The sequence below is a fragment of the Anarhichas minor genome, unplaced genomic scaffold (assembly GCF_050575085.1).
Source record: "Anarhichas minor isolate MPS153535 unplaced genomic scaffold, ASM5057508v1 ptg000027l, whole genome shotgun sequence".
Taxonomy (NCBI): domain Eukaryota; kingdom Metazoa; phylum Chordata; class Actinopteri; order Perciformes; family Anarhichadidae; genus Anarhichas; species Anarhichas minor.
In genome coordinates this window covers 8,912,775-8,935,668 of record NW_027466473.1, presented here as the reverse complement: position 1 = coordinate 8,935,668, position 22,894 = coordinate 8,912,775, and the positions used below count along the sequence as shown (strand labels likewise).

Genomic DNA, 22,894 nt, shown 5'->3' with positions numbered 1-22,894 from the left:
GCCTTACTGCTGCCTCTGTCTTTGAAAAGTGCCCAGGTGAAGGTTAATGGGGGGGGTGACAGGCAAGCCAAGAGAGAGTGGGAAAATAACAGTGATATCGCAGCAGACATGGTAATGGCAGGTTGACAGGCCTGTGTCTCTAAGACCTGTGCTGTGTAGAAGAAATGACACTCTACAAATGAACGGCTAAAGGTCAGCCTTTGCCTGGCTGCATGGTCACAATTGCAAATTTGTTTCTGAAGTCTTTGTGTCAAAGGAAGATTATAACAGTCTTTTTCAGCCTTTGATGTGATCTGCTCATTAGCCTCTTAAATGATTCCTTAATGTCACCGAGAGGAAGACTGCTGTTTAGTGAGGCGGCAGCGTGTCATTGCTCCGTCCCTTCTACAATCCTTCAAATGTTCCCACAAAAGTAACATGATAAACTGTTTTTGCAGATGCACACATGGCCTGTATGATGAGCTAACATACATTAATCTACCTGTCTAAAACACACACACACAACAGAGAAACACACACCCTTGCGGATGCCAGTGTATGTGCTGCTGAGGCCACTTCTCTTCTTGCGATGACGGTAGAGCCACACGCTGAAAATCATGAGGACCAGCCAGCAGGTGGCGCCAATGCCAGCAATAAAGGCCGGTTGCCTCACCACGTCTGAGATCTGAGACAACGTGTCTCTTTCCTCACTGATATCCATCATCTGGCCTGCAGAGTCTAACCAGCAAAAGAAGAAAGAGAGGAGACATTATACAGTACGTGCACGAGAAATGTTCAAAAATGTTGATGCAGCAGGAAAGATACAAGAGCATCGTTAAAAAAACTATATGAAGCTAAGTAACAGCAGGGTAAGCACAACATGGTGCTTTATTACATTTTTTTAAGATACCCTATAGAAGTTTCCACCATGAGATGCTGTGTCATTGTTTTGAGGCCTAGTTTTGTGACACCTAATTAAACGAACACTTGGGAGAACTTTCACCTAATTGAAAAAAAGTGACATCACTCTTGACCCCAGGTCCAGCGCCATTGCTGGCCGCAACCTCGACGCTGTAACGAATTCCTGGCGCCAGACTGGAGACGAGCACAGAGAAGGTGGCGCCATCGACCGACTGGTTTACGTGATACCGACTCTCATTGCCCAGGCACCAGATCTGTCAAGAGAAGGTGACGAGAGGAGACGAGATGACAGTGATTGAGGGACACATCCGACAACACAAGAGGCATCATCAGCCCCACAAAGGTGTCATTTACATTCTAACTGTTACACACATAATTCAAAGCATGTGTACAGGAGAGCGCGGGGGCCTTCTTTTCTTACTTTGTACTCCTGAATGACTCCAGCTTCTTCCCGTTCCGGAGGCGGTTTCCAAGCAACGAGGATGGCGGTCCCATTGGCATCACTTTTTGTCACTGTAACGCTCTGGGGTGCTCTGCTAGGGGCTAAGACAACGCAGTATACAGTTAACCATGCACACATGAATGAAATCTCATTTGATGCTGTCTGCATCCCAGTTGTGGTCTGCATCTCCAACAGGTCTGCACACTTTAAAAGCAATACCTAGCATTTAGTCCTCCAAATATATACTATACTATAAGTATTGAAAGAAATTAAAGAGTTGCACCGAAGTCTTTTAATTCCTCTCAGCTAATTATGTATGCATTTAATACCGCTCACCTTCTTCCAATGTCCTGACCACCTTCACCTCACTGTCAGCTCCCTGGAACTCATCAAAGAAGGGGCGCACTTTGAACTCGTAGATGGATCCTCTCCTCAGCTGACCGATCACCACCCCGTCCTCCCGTGAGGCATGCACCTCCAGGACGCTCCACTGCCCCTCTGGCTGGCCGTGCTCAGCGGACGCCCTGTAGAGCACCTTGTAACCCTGGATGTATGGGGACTGCTGCTCGACCTATGAGGTGCAAGAGATAAAACATGCCACATAAATGTCACAACATGTGACAGTGACGCCCTTTTTGATAATGAGCATGTCCTCTCATCTGTGAATTCTCACTGTAAACCATAATATGAGGTCATTGATAGTTTCCTTTCAACATGGCTGTGGTTAAAATCAAGCCAGGAGAGGATTTAAGCACTTTCCATTTAAACCGCGCAACTATGACAAAGATTGCCTCAGGATATTTCCGCGAAGAAGAACACATATCCAAACACAAGCATCCGCGCTAAAGAAATGTCGCAAATACATTCCAAAGATGAATTCACTTCTCTGTGCAGTGGGTTTGTGCTCTGCTGATAAATGCTTAGAGAGAAACCCACATGTAATTTCAGCATGAATTAAATCTTTTCAACAATTTAGTCAGCTGCACTGACTACAACAGGAAAGCCCTGCAGCGCATAGCGAACACAGCTGGAAGGATCATTGGTGCCTCACTCCCCTCACTCCCCTCCCTGCAGGACATATATGACACTCGCCTCACCCGCAAAGTGACCATGATTGTGCGCGACTCCAGCCACCCCTCACACAGTCTCTTCAGCCTCCTGCCCTCTGGGAGAAGATACCGGAGCCTCCGTGCTCGCACCACCAGACTCTCAAACAGCTTCGTCCACCAGGCTGTTAGGAAGCTGAACTCTCTGAACTCTCTCCCTCCTCTCTTTTAAGACTCCCCATGTCCAACTGCTGCTAAATACAGATTGATAGTTTTTTTGTTTTTTTTTCTCTTATTATATATATATTGTCTAAATGTTTTTTTAATCTATTGCACTGTATTCACTTTATATGTTTATATGTTTATATGTTGGACTAGAGAGAAACGTCTTTTCAACTCCCCTGTATGTCCAGTACATTGTGGAATTGACAATAAAGCAAACTTTGAACAATTTACTTTCACACAAGGCATTTTAGCCGAGAAGCTCCTCCTGAACTGTTCAGATCTCAATGTTTCTCTACATCTCTGTTGAACGTGTATTTGCCCATTCATCATTGATAGTTCACTTCTTTGTGTTGCTTTGTGTTGAAAACATATCAGAGAGTATACATTTTTTAAACCACAACCCCTTGGCTCTTGCATCATTTGTTGATATGCAGTATGTGTTTACATTTACTGGTTAAATTGCACATTTGACCTTTTCCCATATTTACTTTAACTCTGACATGTAGCAAAAATGTTGACTGTGTGCAGGACGGTCATCCTGGTATGGCCCCCTTACCTTCCACTGCACCCTCACAGCAGAAGATGACACGACTGTTGGTGTGTGCAGGTGGATAACCACGTCGCCAAGCTCCCTCTGGATGTGACGGTGATCCACTCCCTGCATGGTGGAAGTGCTGTCTGTCGGTACAAAAGAAAGCAAAGGAGTGAAATGGCAACAATGATGCATTCATTCGAATTGAAATTGGAACGTAAAAGGAATGAAAAGCCCACACCGACCTTGTGTTCTGACAGAGTCGGAGATTGGACTGGGGTCACTGAGGCCATAAGCATTCACCGCTCTGACCATAAAGAGGTAGACAGCTGCAGGCTTCAGGTTCCTCAATACAAAAGTCTGTGTCTTTACGTGCTCAGCTAGGGTCACCCATCTGCTGCCTAACGTATAACTGCAGGGAGAAGTGACAAAATGGTAACAACACAGATGCAAGGGAAGTTTCATCGAGCTTGATGGATGGCGATTACAATATACTACATGTGTCTAACCTGAATGCCTCGATCAGGTAAGATGTAGGTGCAGCGCCAGCATCGGGTTTCGATTTCCACGACAGATTGACAGAGGTACGGCTGACGTCAGTCACCTCAGGTTTAGATGGAGCACTGGGAATCAGGTTAGGGTCTATTGGCTGACTGGACTGAACAACAACTCCAAACTCTGGACAGAGAAACCAAGAAATGCATGTAAGTACACTACACAGGACTCTTCACCATGTATTAACAACATTTACGACTCCGTCTGTATTTGTGTGACCTACCCTCCACCTGTAAGTAAGCTGTCCAGGAAGCCTCTCCATTTGGACTGGAAGCTACACAAGTGTAGACGCCTGTATCTCCCAGCTGAGGAGAGGAAGTGCAGTAGCAGACATTAGTGGGCTGGCTTGGCTCAGTGCTGTCGCTGTAATTGCTAATTACTAACTGCTGTGTTACTCCTCCTACCTTAGCGTAGCGGATCTCCAGTGATCCCGTGTCTGCTACAGACATGCGGGAGTCCACTGGGGACACCACGACACCATCCTTCTTCCAGTGGACTGTAGGAGGTGGAGAGTCAGCTGTTTGGCAACCCAGGACCACTGTGCTGTCCACAGGAATGGTCTGATTGAGTGGGCCCTGCCTAATCACAGGAGGGGGGTGGTCTGATCCAGCTAATAAAAAAAAAATAAAAAAGTAAGGGAGTGAAAGACTAATAATGTTAAAAAATGCCCGGTGGCCTTATTACATGCTATGTACTTACAACATGTGTGTGGTTCATACTGGACACATTTCAAAATAAGGAATATTGAAAATTGGCCGTATTTTGAAATATACATTTTGAAATAATTGTCTGCTGAGAGCATAGCAGTCAACAAAACAAAAATATTTAGTGCTTTAGAAATGTTTTTATTTGCTTTCTGAGAAGCTTTCAAATTTCAGAATGCGTTAATATATGTTTTCGAGGAGACTCCAAACCAGCATTATTTTCAATAACATGCCAAGATGTCATATTTAACTTGCAATGTTCGTTCAAACTGAAATTATTCACATTGCACATGCGTTTTATGTTCAGCCTACAAGAGCCACTCCAGCTAAAACTTGTTTATGGTTTTTGGGGTCATGTCTAGTCACCTAAAAACATCTGTTTGAGGTTTGAGAAACAATGTAGTCAATATAAGGACAGTATGGGTAAAGAAAGGTTAGGGAAAGATCTCACTCTCTGGGGTCGTACACATGTGATTTGTGTGCTTAATACACTTATAAGAGAGCAGTTGCTCACAGGATGCTATTATTTCCTGTTGAAACAAAAGGTATATTACTTTCTTGTATTGAACTTCAGACTGTTAATCGTAAAAACAGTGGGGACTCCCGGTGTCTGTGTGGCTAAGATGCATTCCGTTTTAACTGCAAGGTCATCGGTTCGATTCTGGTTGTTGCCCTCTATCTCCTTGCATTCCCCTGTCTGCATATCTACTACCACTATCAAATAAAGGCAAAATGCCAAAAAAAAATAGTATTGTCAAAAGTATATGATGGAAGTGGAGATTGATGTTGACAAAGGATCAAAGTCACGAAGAGAGAGACAGAAATAAAGGTAAGAAAGATGAGAGTAGAGAAAATGAAACCCGAAACGTTGCCGAAAATGAAAGACAGCTAAGATGTGAAAGATATTGAAATGAAAATTGGTAAAGAGAGAACAATAGGTTTTGGTGGCTGTGCAGGCAGTGGAGGAAAAATAAATCAACTTTTCCCCTCCAGCGGAGAGCAACTAATCGTTCTTTCGGCAGTATACGTACTGCTGGAGCCGGCTCCAATCACAACGGCAAAGCCCAACTAATAACAATCCCACTTAGATAACAGAGCTCTTTTTGCTTCCCTCTCTTACATTTTAAAACCCTATGGATGGAGGCAGGGGTTCTAGATAAATAAATAAAAATACCAAAAAAAAGGTGATGGAAACACGCCTTGAAAACTGCCGGAGGTGGCAGTTATTTCCATACAAATGCACCACTCCAAATGGGGATGAGGGGAGTGTGGTGGGATGGAGATAATTTGGGGGAGGGGAGAGTAGAGAGAAACAGGTACCGGCGGGAGTGCACTGCTTTAGACCACTGGAAAAAATTACATAAAACATGACCCCATCTCTTATTTCCATTACCTGTAACAGATTTTTCACTGAGTGGATGCATCTCATTTCCCTATAAAGGAGGCTGCAGAACACATTAACCACACAGACAGCAGATTATCCTTTATAACTAATAGGGCTGCAGCACTGAACAACTCCGAAATGCAGTAACTGACTGTTAAAGCCTGAAGCACTTATCGTCATTAATTTATTTTATATGTACATAGTACGCAGTTACCCACACACATGTATTCGTGATCACACAGGTCATTTAATTGGGAGCTTGTAGACTTTGCTGGTGGTGTGTAATTACTGGCGTTGGCCTCCAAGCACATTTTAATTGCTTTTTTCTTTTAACAATTAACACAGTTATTTCCTCACCTAGGATTTGGATGAGAGTCCCTCAGACCACTTTTCATATAAAATTACCTTTAAATAATATTGTGTCAATCCTGCCCTTCACATATATTTAAAATAAAACACAGACTGTGTCGTATTAATGGAAACTAGAGTTACAATGGATAATATTAATTATATATATGTATATAGTCCTCTTAATTTAGATTACAAACGGTACTGTTGTTAGTTAGTACATTTTATTTTCAGAGGTAAGTCCAGACCCTCTTTACACACAATCACCATGGAAACAGATGCTTTTGAGCCCAACATGTGAACAACAGGAATCCTGAAATCCCTTCCCTGACAGTTAGTTGCTCTCACCAGTCTGCCACCAAGGCCAGTTTGTAGCCTAAGACACCTGCTCAACAATGGACAACTGCTGCAGCAAAGTAGTCTGTTTAGCCAAAAGACAAAACATTAAAGCTAGAAAGCTGCCCCCCCCCCCCCGCCCCCCTCCATCTGCCCTCCATCACACCTTCCCTTTACTCACAGTCTGTGACCTCCAGCAGTGCTTTGGTAATAACACTGCCAGCGATGTTGAGAGCCTGGCAGCTGTAGAAGCCGCCATCAGAGCGCTGAACATCGGTAATAGTCAAACTGCCCATCTGGGAGACGGACAGACGGCTAAAGGGCTGTGGTGGCTGGTAAGAGAACAGGAGACTCTGGAGAGAAGACAAAGATCGGAGAGTTAGAATCCCATTTATTTACTATTTGCAAAGAGTAGTGATTAATTGTGATGACGGGCCGAGTGTCAATCTCACCTCACTGCCCTCCCTCTGCCAGAAGATAGCGGGCTGTGGGTTGCCAGTGGCCTCGCACTGGAAGGTGACCGTCCTGCCCACTGCCACCACCTGGTTCCTGGGGCGTATGGCAAATGCCGGGGGCACTGCAGAGGAAATGAGGCCCTAATTACCTGGCAGCCTGATACATTGTCATCATTCCCAGTTTTAGAACATCTCAGTATGCATGAAAAGCTCAAGGAATAAAGGCTAAGTGTGTATGAAGCAGGAAACAGACATTATTTACCTTCTTTTCAAATGAAAACAAACCCCAGCACATATCTATTGATTAACCAGCACATAACGTGAATTACATACTGTGTTGGTGGATGGATAAACAGTGAAGAGGACAATGACAGGGGCTTAAGATTTCTTGTTGCTGTCAGATGGTGGATGAGGGACGGATGACAACTTACCAGTATTGACTACAAGGGAAAAGACACACAAAAAGAGCAGTTGTAATGAGTAATGAAGGCACACACAGGCATTATGGAACTGCAATGATGCACTCAACAGTATTGACACGCACGCTTGAAAGAGTGAGCACAATGGAATTGGTATGAAAGAACAGTAGACAGTCAGCAACATGGGGATGCAAGTTCAAACGTATCTACACACACACCAAATTCAAATAATAACAGGTGTCAATGGACAAGGGATGCTGTTTAGCCCCGATTAGACCCGACAGACTAGTTGACTGTAAGGTGTGAAAGGTATATGTAATTGCTGCTTTGAATTATAGGGCCAGACAGCCTTGAAGCGTATTTGGACAAAGATACAATCCTCATACATCACATAAAACTGTGAGGGGTGAGGAAAGAGCATTGTGTCTGGATAGAAGGTAGAAGCGGGAACTGCTGGTGCTATGCAGGGATTTACTGCACAAAAAAAAAAGACACATTTTGAGATGGGAACTATTGTACATCTCAACATCTGTAAACTAGATGTAAAGTAAAAAGAATGGCTAGCTGGGCAGCTGTTTTTTTTTTTTTCAACTACTGTGAGAGGATGACAGTGGTTATTGTTCAATATTTGTTGTGTTCAAAAATGTAAATCACGTGACTTTTGAAGAAAAACGTGTATTGCGTGTGGGAAATTTCATGTTGCATGCTACACCTGTTTCAAATGGAAACTGCTTAATATCAACCAAATGTTCTAGGTCAGAAAAAATGATTCCACGGTTAATAAGGCAAAAGCTATGATTGCACCTGCCAGAGTTTTTTTAAATTTAATTATGAAACATACATTAACTTAGGCAGCTCGCTGTTTCCTCTCATAATACACTCCCGCGTATTCCTGCCCTTCTCCATTCACTGCCCAAATTAGCTATGGCCCCCCCAGACACTCGTTTTCTCCGTTTTTTTGGTGCGAGAGGAAGACGATGTAATTGGAACAATGTCGTTTCCCAGCATGCAACCAGCCCTGTCTTATCTTTAATTAAGTCCTACTGCCCTCACAGGCTATGTCACCCAGTGTGTCACTGCTGTGTGTTTGTGTGGTTATGTGTATACACATATATATGGGTCTGTGAATGCAGCTATCTCTCACTGCTCATTTTCGGTCGCTGATTCAAGAACTAAAAGGTGTCAATGTGGCAGGACCCACAGACCAAACAAATCCATCGTCTGCAAGAAAGTAAACATTTACTTTGCATGCTCTTCTCGGTTTATACAGGACATTACCATGAAACGTACTGTAAACAAACTGCTGTAATGTCCTATACTGCTTGTTTTGTATAATTACTGCACACATTATATGACCTCCAAAACTCTGCCTTGTCTGTAATGTGAAGGAAAAGTCACTGCCTGCTAATTTGTGACACTATAAGACAGGATTAGTTCTCCTGTTAAGCTAGAAGCAGCTGTGTGGCAAATTCCTCATCCATGAAAAGGAAATGCGAGGCTCTGAAAAAAGTGTATTTAGAAGAGAAGAAGGCACAATGCTTAGAGGACATTCCATGAGAGGGTCGGGTTGTACTGACCATGTACAGTGAGCGTGGCGGATGATTCAGACTTTCCGACCATGTTCTCCACCACACATGTATAGGAGCCCTCATCTGAAGAGCTCACTTGGCGAACAATCAATGTATGGTCCTCTAGGATTTCAAATCTGTAGACAGAACGGACACACACAATCAAGAGATGAAAGAAAAAGTTGAAACACCGTGTTAGCGTGGTAAATGAATGCGCATAGAGGGCGTTTTGTGCATTACCGGCCCTTAGGCAGGTCGGAGTCATCTTTTCTCCAGCGGACAGTGGGAACGGGGTCTCCTTGGACCACACAGTGGAACTCCACGCTCTCCTCTGCCAACACCACCACACTGCTGGGCCGCTTCACAAAGGTTGGGCGCTCTGCAGGGGCACCAACGGACATAAACAGTCATCTAATCATCACTGTCATTATGTCAAAGAGGGCTCTATATCTATATTCCTCCACTTTTGACGTTAATATATTTACAGTTTACATGATTTCTATTCTTAAGAAAAAAACATTTAGATTGTCGTAATTTTTTCTACCTCTTTGTGTAGTTACTGTAACTTATCTAAATGTCACTGTACCATACAAGTGTATTGATGGATTGCATATTGCTTTGGAGTAAAGGTTTCGTTTTGTTTCAATCAGTTTACAATAACTTGCACTTGATGCAAGGAACTTGTGCAGGGAATTGCAGCAAAGTAATAACATTTACTTTGGAATCATTTATTGAATGTGAGTGCAGACAGTCAACTATCTGGTGCGGAACAGAAAACATTTTAAATGTTTACGTAACTAGGACTAAGCTATCGTGTTGTTTTTTCTCTAAATACAAATACTGTCTGCTCCCACGACTTCAACTAATTGCTTGGAGATTTTTCCCTACGAACCTCCCCTCCCAAAAAACCCACACCACACTTCTAATAAAAAAAGGAAACCCAGCAAAATATGCAAAGTAATCTACATATTGCAATTATCATAGAGTTTGGAAACATTTCACATTCTACTGGAAATCATCCGTCAGTCTCCGAAGTCATTTATTATGCACAACCTGTAGAATAACATATTTTGACCTAGTTCTGCATTCAGCAAGAATATTCTCACAGCCTTGAATGGCTCAATGATGCACTGTACTCTATACTTCCAACCTCAACCAAGGTCATCTAACCCTGTGATACTGATAAGAGCTCTATTCTGATGGGAAATGTTGGGAAAATAAGTGGGGGTTGGAGAATTGAGGCTGGAAAAAGGCTTTTGGGACCGGGGGCGGAATGGGGAGCTCTTGTACTGAAAGGTTTGAGGGGTTGTATAGCATTGGATGTAACAGCGGTAGATGTTCAGCACTTGTGTGGAGGGAAACCTCTCCAAAGCTGGCAGACTGGATGGCAGTGCTGCATAATCAATGTAATTAATGGGTTATTATATCCCAGTAACAAAAACCGTGCATAGCAGACTGGCAAACCAAACAACTGCGAACTGAAAGGGTACTTAGACTAAGTGAAGCGCTCCAACATTGTGAAATGCAATCACTAAGCCGCAAATGTTACCTAGCACAGTGAGTTCAGCGATCTCGCTCTCCCGCTCTCCCACCATGTTGGTTCCAACGCAGATGTATTTCCCCGCGTCGCTCTTCCTGGTGTTGGTGATCATCAGCTTGCCACTGCGGATCTAAAAGAAAGCACAGGAAATAGTTGCACAGCTGTTTTCTTGTGAGATCTTTATCACCCTTGTGTGCACTGTGGTTGTGAGTTACAGAGGGTGTGTGTGTTGCACTTTCATAATGGACATATTGGCCAAAAAAGTGGAAATTGAATGATTAAATGTGCCACAGCTCAAGTCCTGCATGTAGTGTTTGTGTGCATCTGTATGCATCTCTGTATCTAAGGAACAGAATGTTCACTGCTTTTCAAGCTGCACAGAAGGTCAACCATTAGGAAATTACATAATTCATATCTAGTGCCACATTAGCACAAAACCCTGGGAACAAAGACACTTTGTAGAGACCTTCCTCAGATGTTCAGTCAGCCGTCTTTGCCTTTCCCAAACTTTTTATCTCCTCTATACTGAAATCTGCACAAACACACACACACACACATATACACACACACACACACAGATACCTACACATCAAAGAGGTGGAAGATATATATGCACTCCATACTGTTTTCATTCTTTTCATATCCTATACACCAGACGCCCCCACAGACTATGTTAGCTGTCTTTATAGCTTTCAATGTGTGCTACTGCACTGATAGTTTGCAGCTACTCGGTGCCAGAGGTGATACCAGAGCAGCACTGAGCCGGCATGATACTACAGCGGGTTAACATGACACCAACCACCAGGCCATTCCCTGCACATAGACATCTGAAACCTTCTCCCTGGAATTCAATTAAACTTTCATCCTCGTTATTGTGATTTAAGATTGCTTCCCCCCCCCCCCCCCCCCACTCACACTAAGCAACGGAATCCATCTATTCATATATGCCTACTAGAGACACACGCAGCCTGGAATAGCGCGGCTCTGTTATTTCTTAACAGAGGCCAGAGGTCAAGGCTGCCTACAGTGCTGCGTCCATGCAGCAGGCAGGGGACTTAGCTTCATGCTAGGCAGCACCTGGCTGGGTGAGCACTCTCCACTCGCCAGCATACAGATAGAATGCATCATTAAATTGCTGCTGCAGGGATGAAACCAACAGCCTTTCATGTATTAGTCAGCCTCCTTCAGGCGAACCTTACGCTTACAAATAGCTCACACACTGTACAGCAAATAAATAAAAACTAAGCGTGGCCTTAACTATGGCTGACATTCTAAATGTGTTGCAAATGATGTGGTTTTAAGAAGACGGTTTAACAGACTGTGGTGTGACTTGAGGTCCCGTGTACTTTGCATACAAGAAGCCAACCACTAGAAATAGCAAAGCGCGGGGAATTTTGGAACTGATATTGCAGATTCAGCCATTCCTATCAGTATCCAGTGGATTTGGTTTGGCTGTCTGGACTCACATTAGAGTCAATGCAAAATGTTTCATATTTAAAAGTATTTTATTGGACCAAAACAAATGCATATCAAAATCCAAAAACATTTTGTTGTTGTTGTTGTTGTTGTTGTTGTTGTGTATTATACAGTTTAGTTTGTGTGTGGCTTATTTGCACATGAACGATGAGAGAACTGCTTGAACTCATAACAGTTAAATGACATTAATAAAAGCTACATGGTATAGCAGCAAATATAAAATAGGGTAACCTATGACATGTAGACATACAATAAAGGATTTCTTTCCAATTACTTGAATGTCAGTGGATAACTGTATCATTGGCTCATAATCTTTCCCGCACTGTAGTTTTCCATTTCATCGAGTAAGAACTAACATTTTCATTAAGTGCATGACCGTATGAAAATCAGTTCACTGAGGTCATCCAGTTGAACCTTGGATTAAGAGATTCATGTCTTAGATTCATCGGGCATCCCCGGGCACTTGAACTGCTGAATCTGTGTTATAGCTGTTCCTTGACGAACCAATATCAAATTTTGTGGCAAGTAGCGATGCCAGTAAACGACTCCTCCAGAATTGAAAAGATGATCTGGTGCAAACCAATGCCACGGACTAATGCTATACTTGTGTTCTGCTGTTTGCTGTAAATAGTGCTGCACTAGTAACTTTAGCAGCTGATTAAAGAGCAGACCAAGAGCTTTTTTTATTTCCTGGACTGACCGCTCCTCCTTTTTAGCAGCAATTCCATTTCTACGAAATCCAAAATGTGGTTTGTCTATCCTCCATCTCGGACACTGAAACCTCAGCTTTCGTTTCTGCTCTGTATCAATGTCTTCTCTTTCTTCTTCACATATAGCCTGAGATGCCCTGAAGGCCCACACAGTCTGAGGCTGCTCACAGTGAGATCTATTTGTTCCGTATAAAAGCACTCTGCTTCTTTTAAAATTAAAATCAATACATCAAACTGTTCCTGTGCGTGAGAGTCTTTCTAAAAATCATTATTAAGAATTAACCCACAGCGTTATTTACATATCAGAATTAATAAATGATGGTCAAGGCCACAAGGGAAACTACTCAAAAAGGATGGAAAGTAGCTATGAATCACTTGTGGTGGACTTCTTTGGTCTTTGTACAGTAAGTGATGTCTTGGAGTGAACTCTCACTGCAAAGACATATTTCCATATAGAGAAGATGATTGGGGGGGGGGGGGGGGGGGGACAAAGACAGGCACGCAGAAAGTACAAAGCAGAAAGCAGCCTTTGTATTTCCCTCAGAGGAGCCTCCCCCCCCTGGCTCTGATCCATGCCTCTCCTTAAATCAGAGATAGCTGCTCTGTCCATCACAGTCCCCCAGAGAGACTCTACCTGTCACTCCGCACTAACATGAGCTTTGAATTTGCTCTTGTATGTTCCCGGGGAGCATGCACAAACATTCAAATAAACAAATCAACACACACACACACACACACACACAGAGGGAATCATCTGAGTTGCTAAAACATGGTGCTATTATTCAGTTAAAGGATGGAAAAGCCCGTTCCTACTGGCCTGACCAGTCATACGCTTCCGGGTCTGAAATCAGTTGTGTGTATACAAAAACATGAAAAGGAAATCACTGCTGTACTGTACGCCACATGACAACCTAATATAGCAGATTAATAACATGCTGTAGCTCACATGATGACACTTTCAAGTACCAGCTTCTTGTTGTTTCCTATTGTTGTGTATTTTTGCCACCAGGCATATACAAAAAAACATACGTTTTCTTCTTATGGTTAGCAATTTTATCTCCCGGCAGTCTCAATTCTGTGCTGGGAACTCAAAGAGGACATGGGTACAGATGATGTTATATATAGTGTTCTCATGACCACAAAGAAATCATTTTGTGATCCGGGTGTGGTGAAGCCAAGTGATAAATACAGTAGAGTAATGTTTTGAATCATGTGGATGTTCCAACTGGTGATCAGTGTCTCGGACATATTGGTAAGCAATGACTAAATGTACATGTTTATGTGAACTATTCCTTAAAAAGTCAGAATGACGTGTCATAGTTAAGAGGTCAAAGTGGAATCTCTTACTGTGATGCGTTCGTCTCTGTCATCTAAGTTGGCACCGTCTCTCCTCCAGGAGATCGTGGGTTCAGGGTGCCCACGGGGTGGTTGGCACTCCAGGACTGCCGGCTCCCCCACTGCGACCATAACGTCTACTGGGTTCTGTCTGAAGTCATCGCGCAAAACTGGAAAACACACAGCAAAGCAAAACAGTCAAACAGAGTGGAATTTAAGGATGTTTGACTGTGATTTGACGATGTAATTACAATATTTGCTCATGTTGTTGGTGCATCCAAGAGGGGCTGTATTCATTGTGTGAATGAGAAAGCTGACTGATGTGGTATCCAGCTTTCACCTGTGGGAATTGTAAAGCTCTGGATTCAGTAGTTGTGACATACTGTATGCTGATGTTTTCTTTTCTTCATGTCAGCCCAGGGAAATTGTTTTTTATTCATTCATTTTTTGTTGTCTACCCCTTTCTTATTTCTAGCATGGCAATGACATGAACAAAACACTAAATTATCGCCCCTTTTGTGAGAGGAACAAGGCCATGTTGTCAATCACCTAGCAGAGGCGTTCTCAAGACTTAAACCACCTGAATAGCAGGATATTGTAAAATATATGACGCACAGCAACTCCTGCCCAAAATACCTTTTACATCATAAATGTGATATATCCTTCATGTAAATCAGCACTGTACTATAAGAGACAAAAGCTGCAAGGATTTCTCATGTGATTACTCCCTTTCTCAAACAGGGGGTTTATTGAGACAAGCTGCTGAGAAAGCTGCTTGTCTCAATGACAAGCAGTAAGACAAGAAGATACACTGCTCCAGAGCAACGCAGAAAGGTGAGCTCCAGACGGCTCCACTATATAGCAGCCAGCGGAAAACGCTACCACAGCAATTTGTCATCTCTCCACAACGAGTAGCGTGCGCACAGAAGTAGGGCCTGCGAACCAGAAGCTGAACTGGAGACAAAGCAAAACTTGCATCCACTCCAAGAAGCCCAACAGAAAGAGTGTGATTTCTGGTGGCCACAGGCGGCTCACTGCCGTCTCCACCACGGACTGTGTATAAAGGGCGCCACTGCACAGCCTCGAGCCCTAAACAGCATGAGGAGGAGCAAGCGAGGGATTCTATTAAGTGTGTCAAAAAGAATTCTACCGGAATAATGTCAGAGTTTTAAACTGTAGTATGGGACGCACTTTTGCAAGAAAGAGAGCGAGGAATTGGGGGTGTGTTAGAGAAAAAGGGGTACATCATGAATGAAAAGCAACCTTTTGTTCTCTACAAGTGAGAAATATTCTGCCTCTGATGAGGTGAACAACATGTGCTAATGTAGACGCCTCTGCATGAGTGTCTGCTGTTAAGCATTCCCAGTCTTAAATTACATGGTGGGGGGGGGAGGAGGCTTAGAACCTGAACAAGCCAAGGGAGCGGAGCCAACAAAGAGAGAGCAGTTCTCAGTCGAGCTGGGTGAAAAGACAGGAAACAATGAGGAAAAGGCATAATGACTCCCAGATGGCGGCAACTCGTTCACCTCTGGCTCTGGATTTGTACATGACACTGGACAAGCAGGCCTGAGACGCCTGACGGGCACCGTGGATATGAGAAAACAAATTGGGATGACCTTCTAATTGGAGGCATTCTGGCCCCCGCACTTCTTTGAGCTCCACTCCGCTGCTCTGCCCCTCTGATCCTCTGAGCAGGGTTGCAACTGGATAACTGCAGTTGACTGAGTGCTGATGGGAAACAGCTGTCTGGCGACCCCCCCCCCCCACCCCTCCACCGGCAATGTAGACCGGCAACACCACCGTGTCACATGATAAAAGGAATTCCTCGTGGGACACAAAAACATGGTTGAGGTTACTTCAGACAGGAAGAAAGTGAGACCATCACAATTGTGCGTACAGTGTGTGTGTGTGTGTGTGTCTGTGTGTGTGTTGATTTATTGACCGATACTATCTTATTAGTCCAACAGCAATCGAGTTACACATCTGTTTTTACTATCGTGTGAGGTCCAAATGTCTCCATAGGATTTGAAAACCTGGAATATTTCCTCAAACCCCTTTTGTTAAAGATTTATTTTTGGTGATAGCACCGGAGTTAGTGTAAGGCATAAGGCAAGGAGAGATAAGGGGTTAAAAGCAAAGGAAGCTTATGAAGGTTAGTGAAGAATGTTCTCATAAGTGTGCATGTTTTGGTGTGTATGTGAACAAGGGAAAGTTGGCCCATTTGCGCATGTTATATTGTTTTGCCAGGTAAGCACACAAATAATCTGGAACATGTGCTTCTAAAACTGACAATGTATCAAGACATAATAAGAAATGATGCATGCCCAAGTAAAAACCATGCAAGCATACACAATGTAAGCAATCCTAAACTATGCTAAAACTGTTGTTTTGTCTCCAATTCCTAAACATTCCTAAATTCATTGTCTTTAAAAAATGAATGCTATCCTGATAATCAGTAAACGTATCCTGACTATAGCTATAGTCTCTCGGTCTCTCGGAGTGATGTCGCTGACACTGCTGTCTAGCCCACAATCGCTTGAGTCAGTGGCGTTTGCAAAACCAGGCTCCATAGATGAGGGAGAATGAGGACAAGCATGCTGGATGAATATATTAAAATGTTGCAGGCTGATTAATAAAATGTGAACATCCTGCAATGACTGCCCTGATTTTAGGGATTAAGCAGAGGACAATCACCACCAATTGAACCCTCTGTCTTACCTCTGCTTTAAAAATACTTTTATATTACAAACACAATTTATTTGTTCTCAACCCGCTTTGATTGCAGAAAGATTAATATTTCTCCTGTATCTCTCAATCTGCTTCAACATATTCTATTTAAATCGTCTACTTCACTTGCATCTTTCCCTTCTTCTCTTTCACTCTTGCGTCGGTAGTTTAAGGCCGTGTCACGTCTCTCTTGTCATTTTCAAATCATACTTAGTTATTCCAGAGGTTGCACCCATGTGAATTTCACAGGTATTTGAAGCCATTCATAGCGTGTACTGTGAGCTCTGGCTTCTAATAGTGGAACCCACCTCTACAGCTTCTGAAGCCAGCCCCCAGTTTGTCTGTTTAGCTGGAGCTTTGCACCTCTCGCTGTCTTCTTTTCACCCTCCATCTGATCCCTCCAGATGAGAATCTCGTAGCCCACTTCAAAGCATCTGCCCTTGGCCTCACTACCCTGGATCTGACAGTGTCTGGCTTGTTGTTAGTCCTCTGGAGCCTGAGCCATCGCTTGAAAGGCCTTCTGCAGCCGAGCTCCATAATCCTCTCTGCAGAGTCCAACTGGACCAAACGTGAACACAATCCAACCCCACAGACAGCGGCGGCATGGGGCACACGCAGTAACCTTATCACATCGCATCACCGCATGAGGCAGCCAGAGGCCCCTTTTGCCACCATGGTCAAACTAACCCCTTGGTACTTCATTGTTTTATACTCAAAGTACTTTTATATACTGCACATCCAGCTGTACAACTACTTTGGTACAGCAATCATCAGCATGTCTCAAAGTCAACATCAACATCACTTCGAGGCACTGACGCTTTACTATCACTTTTAGCTTTGCCAAAAAGCAGGACAACAGCTGTGCGCATGCTTCTGCCTCAAACTCATCTTATAGTGGAGGAATACGATTAGCAATCAGCTCATAGAAATGCCTGTTTAAAGGCTACTGGCAGATGAGAGAAGATGAAAGTACTTTGGCATTTTACACATCATTAGTCTGATGTGTTTTAAATTTTCATGTGTTTTCATTTATCAAAATCTTCATGTAAAAAATAAATAAGTAGAGCCTAATTGAAAGAAGGGAAAATCACCGCTGACTCGAGGAATTAAATACTCAGAATGGGAACACATTTTCACAGCAGGGTTTGAGTTTGATAAGCATAATTAGCTGCCAACTGCACAATACATACAGTTTTCATTGTGAGGGAATTAAATAGAGGGAGCTATGACATTTTCATAAGACAAATTTTTAATTCAGTTGAGCAGTCCTCAATTGCCAAAATATAGCCTCTTTTATCATGAAAGGTTATACTGTATATGGTTTTGTCTTTGACATTATAGGTGGAAAGGAATAGTTGACCAATTTGGGAAATACTTTATTTGCTTTCATTGCAGAGAGTTAGAAGAGATAAATCTATGTCTGTGCGCTGAATATGAAGTGAGTGCCAGCAGCCACTTAGCTTAGCTTCCAGAAGCACAAAGACTGGAAAGAGGAGGAAATAGCTAAACTTGCTCTGACCGAAATAGAAAAAAAAAAATCCCCCTTCCATTACCTCTAAAGCTCACTAATTAACATAATATGTTGTTTGTTTAATCTGTACAAAAAGCAATGTGTTAAAATGACAAGTTGGGATTTTAAAGGGGGTTATGAGCTGGTCTTTTTCTTGGCCGGGAGCAGTGACTTTCTGGAGTCTCTGCAGTATTTGGCAACCTCACGGTGATGACAAGACTCACATGATTCCCAAAATGTTGAGCTATTCCTTTAACCAAAACAGAAATACAGTAAAGATGTCTACCACATGTACCAGAAGCTTAATGTTTTTTTTCAGTAAAATGAAAAACAATTTGGAAAAATTAAATAAGTAACTGTTTGGTTTGTCTGATTGAATGTCATTTAATGTCATTTCAATTCTAAATCAATTGGAACCCCATACCTTATTACCAAGTTACTTATCGGAGCACTCACACACAGTGGGCTCCTCTAAAGGGCTGAGTTGTGACGGGAGAAACATGTAAGTTTGATGAAATGCTCCATAGGAAATAAAGTTAACAAGAAAAAAATCAACTTTATCTCTTAAAATGACTGCCCATACTCATAAATGTTGTCACTACTGTGTGACTCATTTTCTTTTGCTTTGCCAGACCATGTCAGTAATATGTAAATACTAAAATGGAAAAAAAAAGGCAGAGGCTGGAATTATGGCTCCCCCTCTGTTCCTTGGCACTCTGGACTGAGACCGCACTAAAACACATTATTCCAAGAGTAAGTAATAATAAGTAAAAATAAGTACTGGCATATATTACACTGACCTGAAGTCTTAATGTTTCTCACTGCTTAAAAATAAAACATTCATTTCAGCTTAAATACAAACCACCCTTCTTTGACTAATACACCCCAGAGCACTGACTTGAAAATATAATAAATACCCAAAGCTAGCCTTAAAAATAGAGCTATCATCAGATATGAAATCCTTGACTTTTCTCACCATCTATCTCCTGACCTTTCCCTACCCACCTACCTCTCTGCTTCTATCCACCTCCCCCCCCCCCCCCCCCCCCTTCTCCACCTCCATCACCTCCTACTTTTCTTCTTCTCCCTACTCCTGCAGAGCTGTAGTCTGGAGAGACAGAAAGCTGCAGGAGAAACAGCTGCTCCACAGAAAAACCAATATGTGCGGCTCTTGTAACGTAGCGTGGTCAGATGGATCGAAAAAAAGAGACACACACACACATACACGCTTACAAAGGAGGTCCAGTGGGCCCTGTACCCCTTTGCAAGCACACACCAGTGCCAATATCTTAATATGAACTGCAACCAAGCAAATCCAATAAAAACAGAGGGTCCTGCACATACAAATTAGAATACGCGCATTAGCTCGGTCTCATAACTACGCCACACGGGATTTGTGGAATACACACTTGCAATCCAAAAGACACCGCACACTGCTTATAAAGCAAACAAAAAAAATCCTTGCCTGCCCTCCTCAAGCACCCCTATTTGAATTTTATTTTCTGCACAGAAATCATTACTCACCAAAGTCCCAGGGCAAAGAGATTTTTTTTGCATTCAGGGCCATAAATCTATCTTATGTTTGGCGAGCCAATTAACTCAACATAGGGGCTCACTTACCGGGATAAAGCTCCCGGTTATAATATTTGTTGGGCCAAATTTTACACTTTAAACTCTTGCTCTCTTACTCAAAGAGCCTACTGCCATGTATAGCTCTGTCACAACCATGGCATAAGCTTTATACACATCTTTATGGAAGACGTGTTAGGAATGCTGACCCGCAATTGACCTGCTCGTAGTCAGTAGATAGTTTTTAGTTTTGTCTTGTTTTCCATGTCTTAATTCCAACCCACATTCATGTTTTTTATGTTACATTTTTGGCCGCTTTACTAAGTCTATTAAGTTTCTATTAAATTGTGCCATTTTGCACTATTAAAAAACAGATAGGAAAGGCAGAATAAATGATGGTACACGTGCAATGGACACAACCTATTAGGAGGCACTGCATTCTGACAGGGGGTTTATGGGTACAATGATGCCGCGTGAGTGTGTGTGTAAGGATGGATGCACCGGTTCATCGGTTCTTGGATGTTCTGACATTCTAATCCTGTTGATGTACGTACGGAACATATCACTCGTGAGGAGCAGACATTAAAACCAGCTAAAAGGATTGTGTAACCTCCATTTTAATCTCTTCCACTCATCCTATCCCTTAGTAAGAACGAAGACAGGACAGAGAGAAAGAAGAAAAAAAAGAGTTGCTGAGAATCAGGAGAGGTCAGATACAGAGAGACAGACAGACATGAAGCAGATTAGGATAATTAGTGAGGTGGCAGAAGAGCTGGGTGAAACAGCTCTAGTATGGAAATTGTCAGTCAAAAAGGCCTACTCAGAGTTCCTGTTGTTGCCTAAATGGTATTGATTTCCTTATGACAATAAAGCAAAACACTACATCAGTTCTCAGGACCAGATTTAACAAAGGTAGTGCCCTTGAGTACATACGGTACACAGTATAAATCAAAACCAATACTGAATCCTTTGTGAATCAAAATATAAAGATAAATACAGGTGTACAGACATTATGTTGTGTTTGGTTTTAAGATTTAGGAATCAGTGCTGCAGACATCTTTATGAGCTGCTGAGAGTTTCATCAACTTAAAGGCTTTGTGAGAGGTTGAGGGGAAAATATAGGCCGACAAGTTGTTACACATATTCAGAGAAACAGACACAAACGTGTTCTTTTGTTTAAGGGATACACAGTGTTTTTATTGAAAACATTCCCACACATAACTTATGCTCATTTACTCTAGGGAAAACACCATGAAGCCGGCCTGCTCTGCCTGACCTACTGCAATGCTATACAGTAGGTGTAGCTATAGTGTGGTATAAATTGTTTAATTGCCATGATTCAACATCGTTGTTGCCTTCTGTACAGAGGCTCAGTGCCATACCACTGCAGGTAATAATTAGGCTGTTTATGGTAAATAGTACAGGGTTCAGATCAGTCTGTTCTTAGATTTGAAAAGAGTGTTAAATGTCAACCTACCAATCAAACTTAGCCAAAGATTACTTCTGCAAAGCTCACGAATCCTTTCCAAATCTCTCTCGATACCAGAAAGAAACTTTTGTTTTTTTATAATTTCATAACAAATAACAATAAACTAATTTACAATGTTTACAGTATGACCAATATGTCAGCAAAGAAAATAAAACTGAGGCTGCAACTGGACAACAGAAGACTGGAAAAACATTTCTGCTGCGACATTCAGATAGTATAGGGTCAGAATTTAGCTTAAATAACATGAAAGCATTGATCCATCCTGCATGGTATAGTTCAGGCTGATGGTGGTGGTGTAATGGTGTGGGGGATAGTTTCTTAGCACACCTTGGGCCCCTTAGTACCAATTGAGCATCGTTTAAACGCCACGGCCTACCTGCTGACCATGTCCATCCCTTTATGACCACAGTGGACCCATCTCCTGATGGCTACTTCCAGCAGGATAATGCACCATGTCACAAAGCTCAAATCATCTCAAACTGGTTTCTTGAACATGATAATGAGTTCACTATACTCCAATGGCCTCCACAGTCACTCCAATTCACCACCTTTGGGATGTGGTGGAAATGTGCTCTATTGGTATCAAGGGTGCCAAAAAAAACCATGATGAATGAGTATGATGGAACCATGCTTACGCCAAATTTTGGGGGTTTATGCAAGTGCACATGTTATACCCAGTTGTTCTTACAATAATTAGCTTACTATGTAATAAATTAGGTTATAGCATCTCAACTATCTATTACTTCACATTTCTGAAACAATGACAATAAAGACCTGTATGTCACTGGAAGGTGGGAATAAACCCACAGGGCACTTGTTAGATCGGTGCCCTCTCCTTGAATGGGATTACTTTGCAATAAAAGTTCTGCTCTTAATATACGTGTTATATTATTTCTTCTATCTCAACGTAGTACAAAAAACTAGAAAATCCTTCAACATGCTCATCACTTTTAATTCATTTTGCTAGGGCTTCACTATGTCATTAAAATCATGGCACGCAATGCATGTGGAAGGACGCAGTTCTCTGAAACATGTTAGCAAAATAAGGTAGAAAACTTGCCATCCTTTGTCATTTCTATGCAGACTTGTATTTGCAAGGACTGAGCACTTCTTGAGGTCTAAATAAAATGTGTACATGGTGGTGGGTGGTGTTATTTTATAAGTAGCCTGTACACCATGAGCTCTTAAACCCATCGCTTAATTCATATAACCACCTCAGCTAAACAGTCTTAACTGCGTGTTGTATAACTAAAGTCATCAAGCATGTCCTTTACTTTAAGCACCTGTCGCAAGCTTTTAAAAAAGTGTGATTGTGAAATGACCTCGTGCTCCAGTCTCAAAGAAACTGTCCTTCAGCTTTTTCAAACAAAAACTGGAATTCCTTCTGGTTTGAGTGATAATAGAAGGCGAAACGACTGAGAATGCTGTGTGGGGGACACTAATGAGCGACAGGCAGGGGGACACATAGAGGTGTATGACGGTGTGCTGTCAGTTAGCAAGCTGAAATGGCGATAGAGCAGAGGCAGTACCTGGGGATAGTTGAACTCAAAGCACAAAGACCTACATACTGAGATCTAACAATACCTCCCCATAGGGACCTGACCTCCTGCAAGGAGGTGGCTCA

The 22,894-nt window shown here is 42.5% G+C and overlaps 1 protein-coding gene across 1 annotated transcript in view; it reads right to left on the bottom strand.

The window, feature by feature from the left end:
* LOC142959875 (roundabout homolog 1-like) overlaps positions 1 to 22,894 on the bottom strand; it is an 80,335-nt gene that overhangs the window by 5,390 nt on the left and 52,051 nt on the right. Inside the window, exons 5-20 of the mRNA XM_076101379.1 lie at positions 13,988 to 14,145; positions 10,464 to 10,584; positions 9,155 to 9,293; positions 8,924 to 9,051; positions 7,359 to 7,367; positions 6,925 to 7,049; positions 6,654 to 6,825; positions 4,105 to 4,310; positions 3,924 to 4,005; positions 3,655 to 3,823; positions 3,391 to 3,557; positions 3,170 to 3,291; positions 1,679 to 1,913; positions 1,322 to 1,443; positions 983 to 1,154; positions 520 to 717 (exon numbers count right to left, since the gene is read on the bottom strand). Coding sequence (XP_075957494.1) covers positions 520 to 717; positions 983 to 1,154; positions 1,322 to 1,443; positions 1,679 to 1,913; positions 3,170 to 3,291; positions 3,391 to 3,557; positions 3,655 to 3,823; positions 3,924 to 4,005; positions 4,105 to 4,310; positions 6,654 to 6,825; positions 6,925 to 7,049; positions 7,359 to 7,367; positions 8,924 to 9,051; positions 9,155 to 9,293; positions 10,464 to 10,584; positions 13,988 to 14,145 — 2,325 coding nt within the window. The remainder of the gene's footprint in view (positions 1 to 519; positions 718 to 982; positions 1,155 to 1,321; positions 1,444 to 1,678; positions 1,914 to 3,169; positions 3,292 to 3,390; positions 3,558 to 3,654; positions 3,824 to 3,923; positions 4,006 to 4,104; positions 4,311 to 6,653; positions 6,826 to 6,924; positions 7,050 to 7,358; positions 7,368 to 8,923; positions 9,052 to 9,154; positions 9,294 to 10,463; positions 10,585 to 13,987; positions 14,146 to 22,894) is intronic.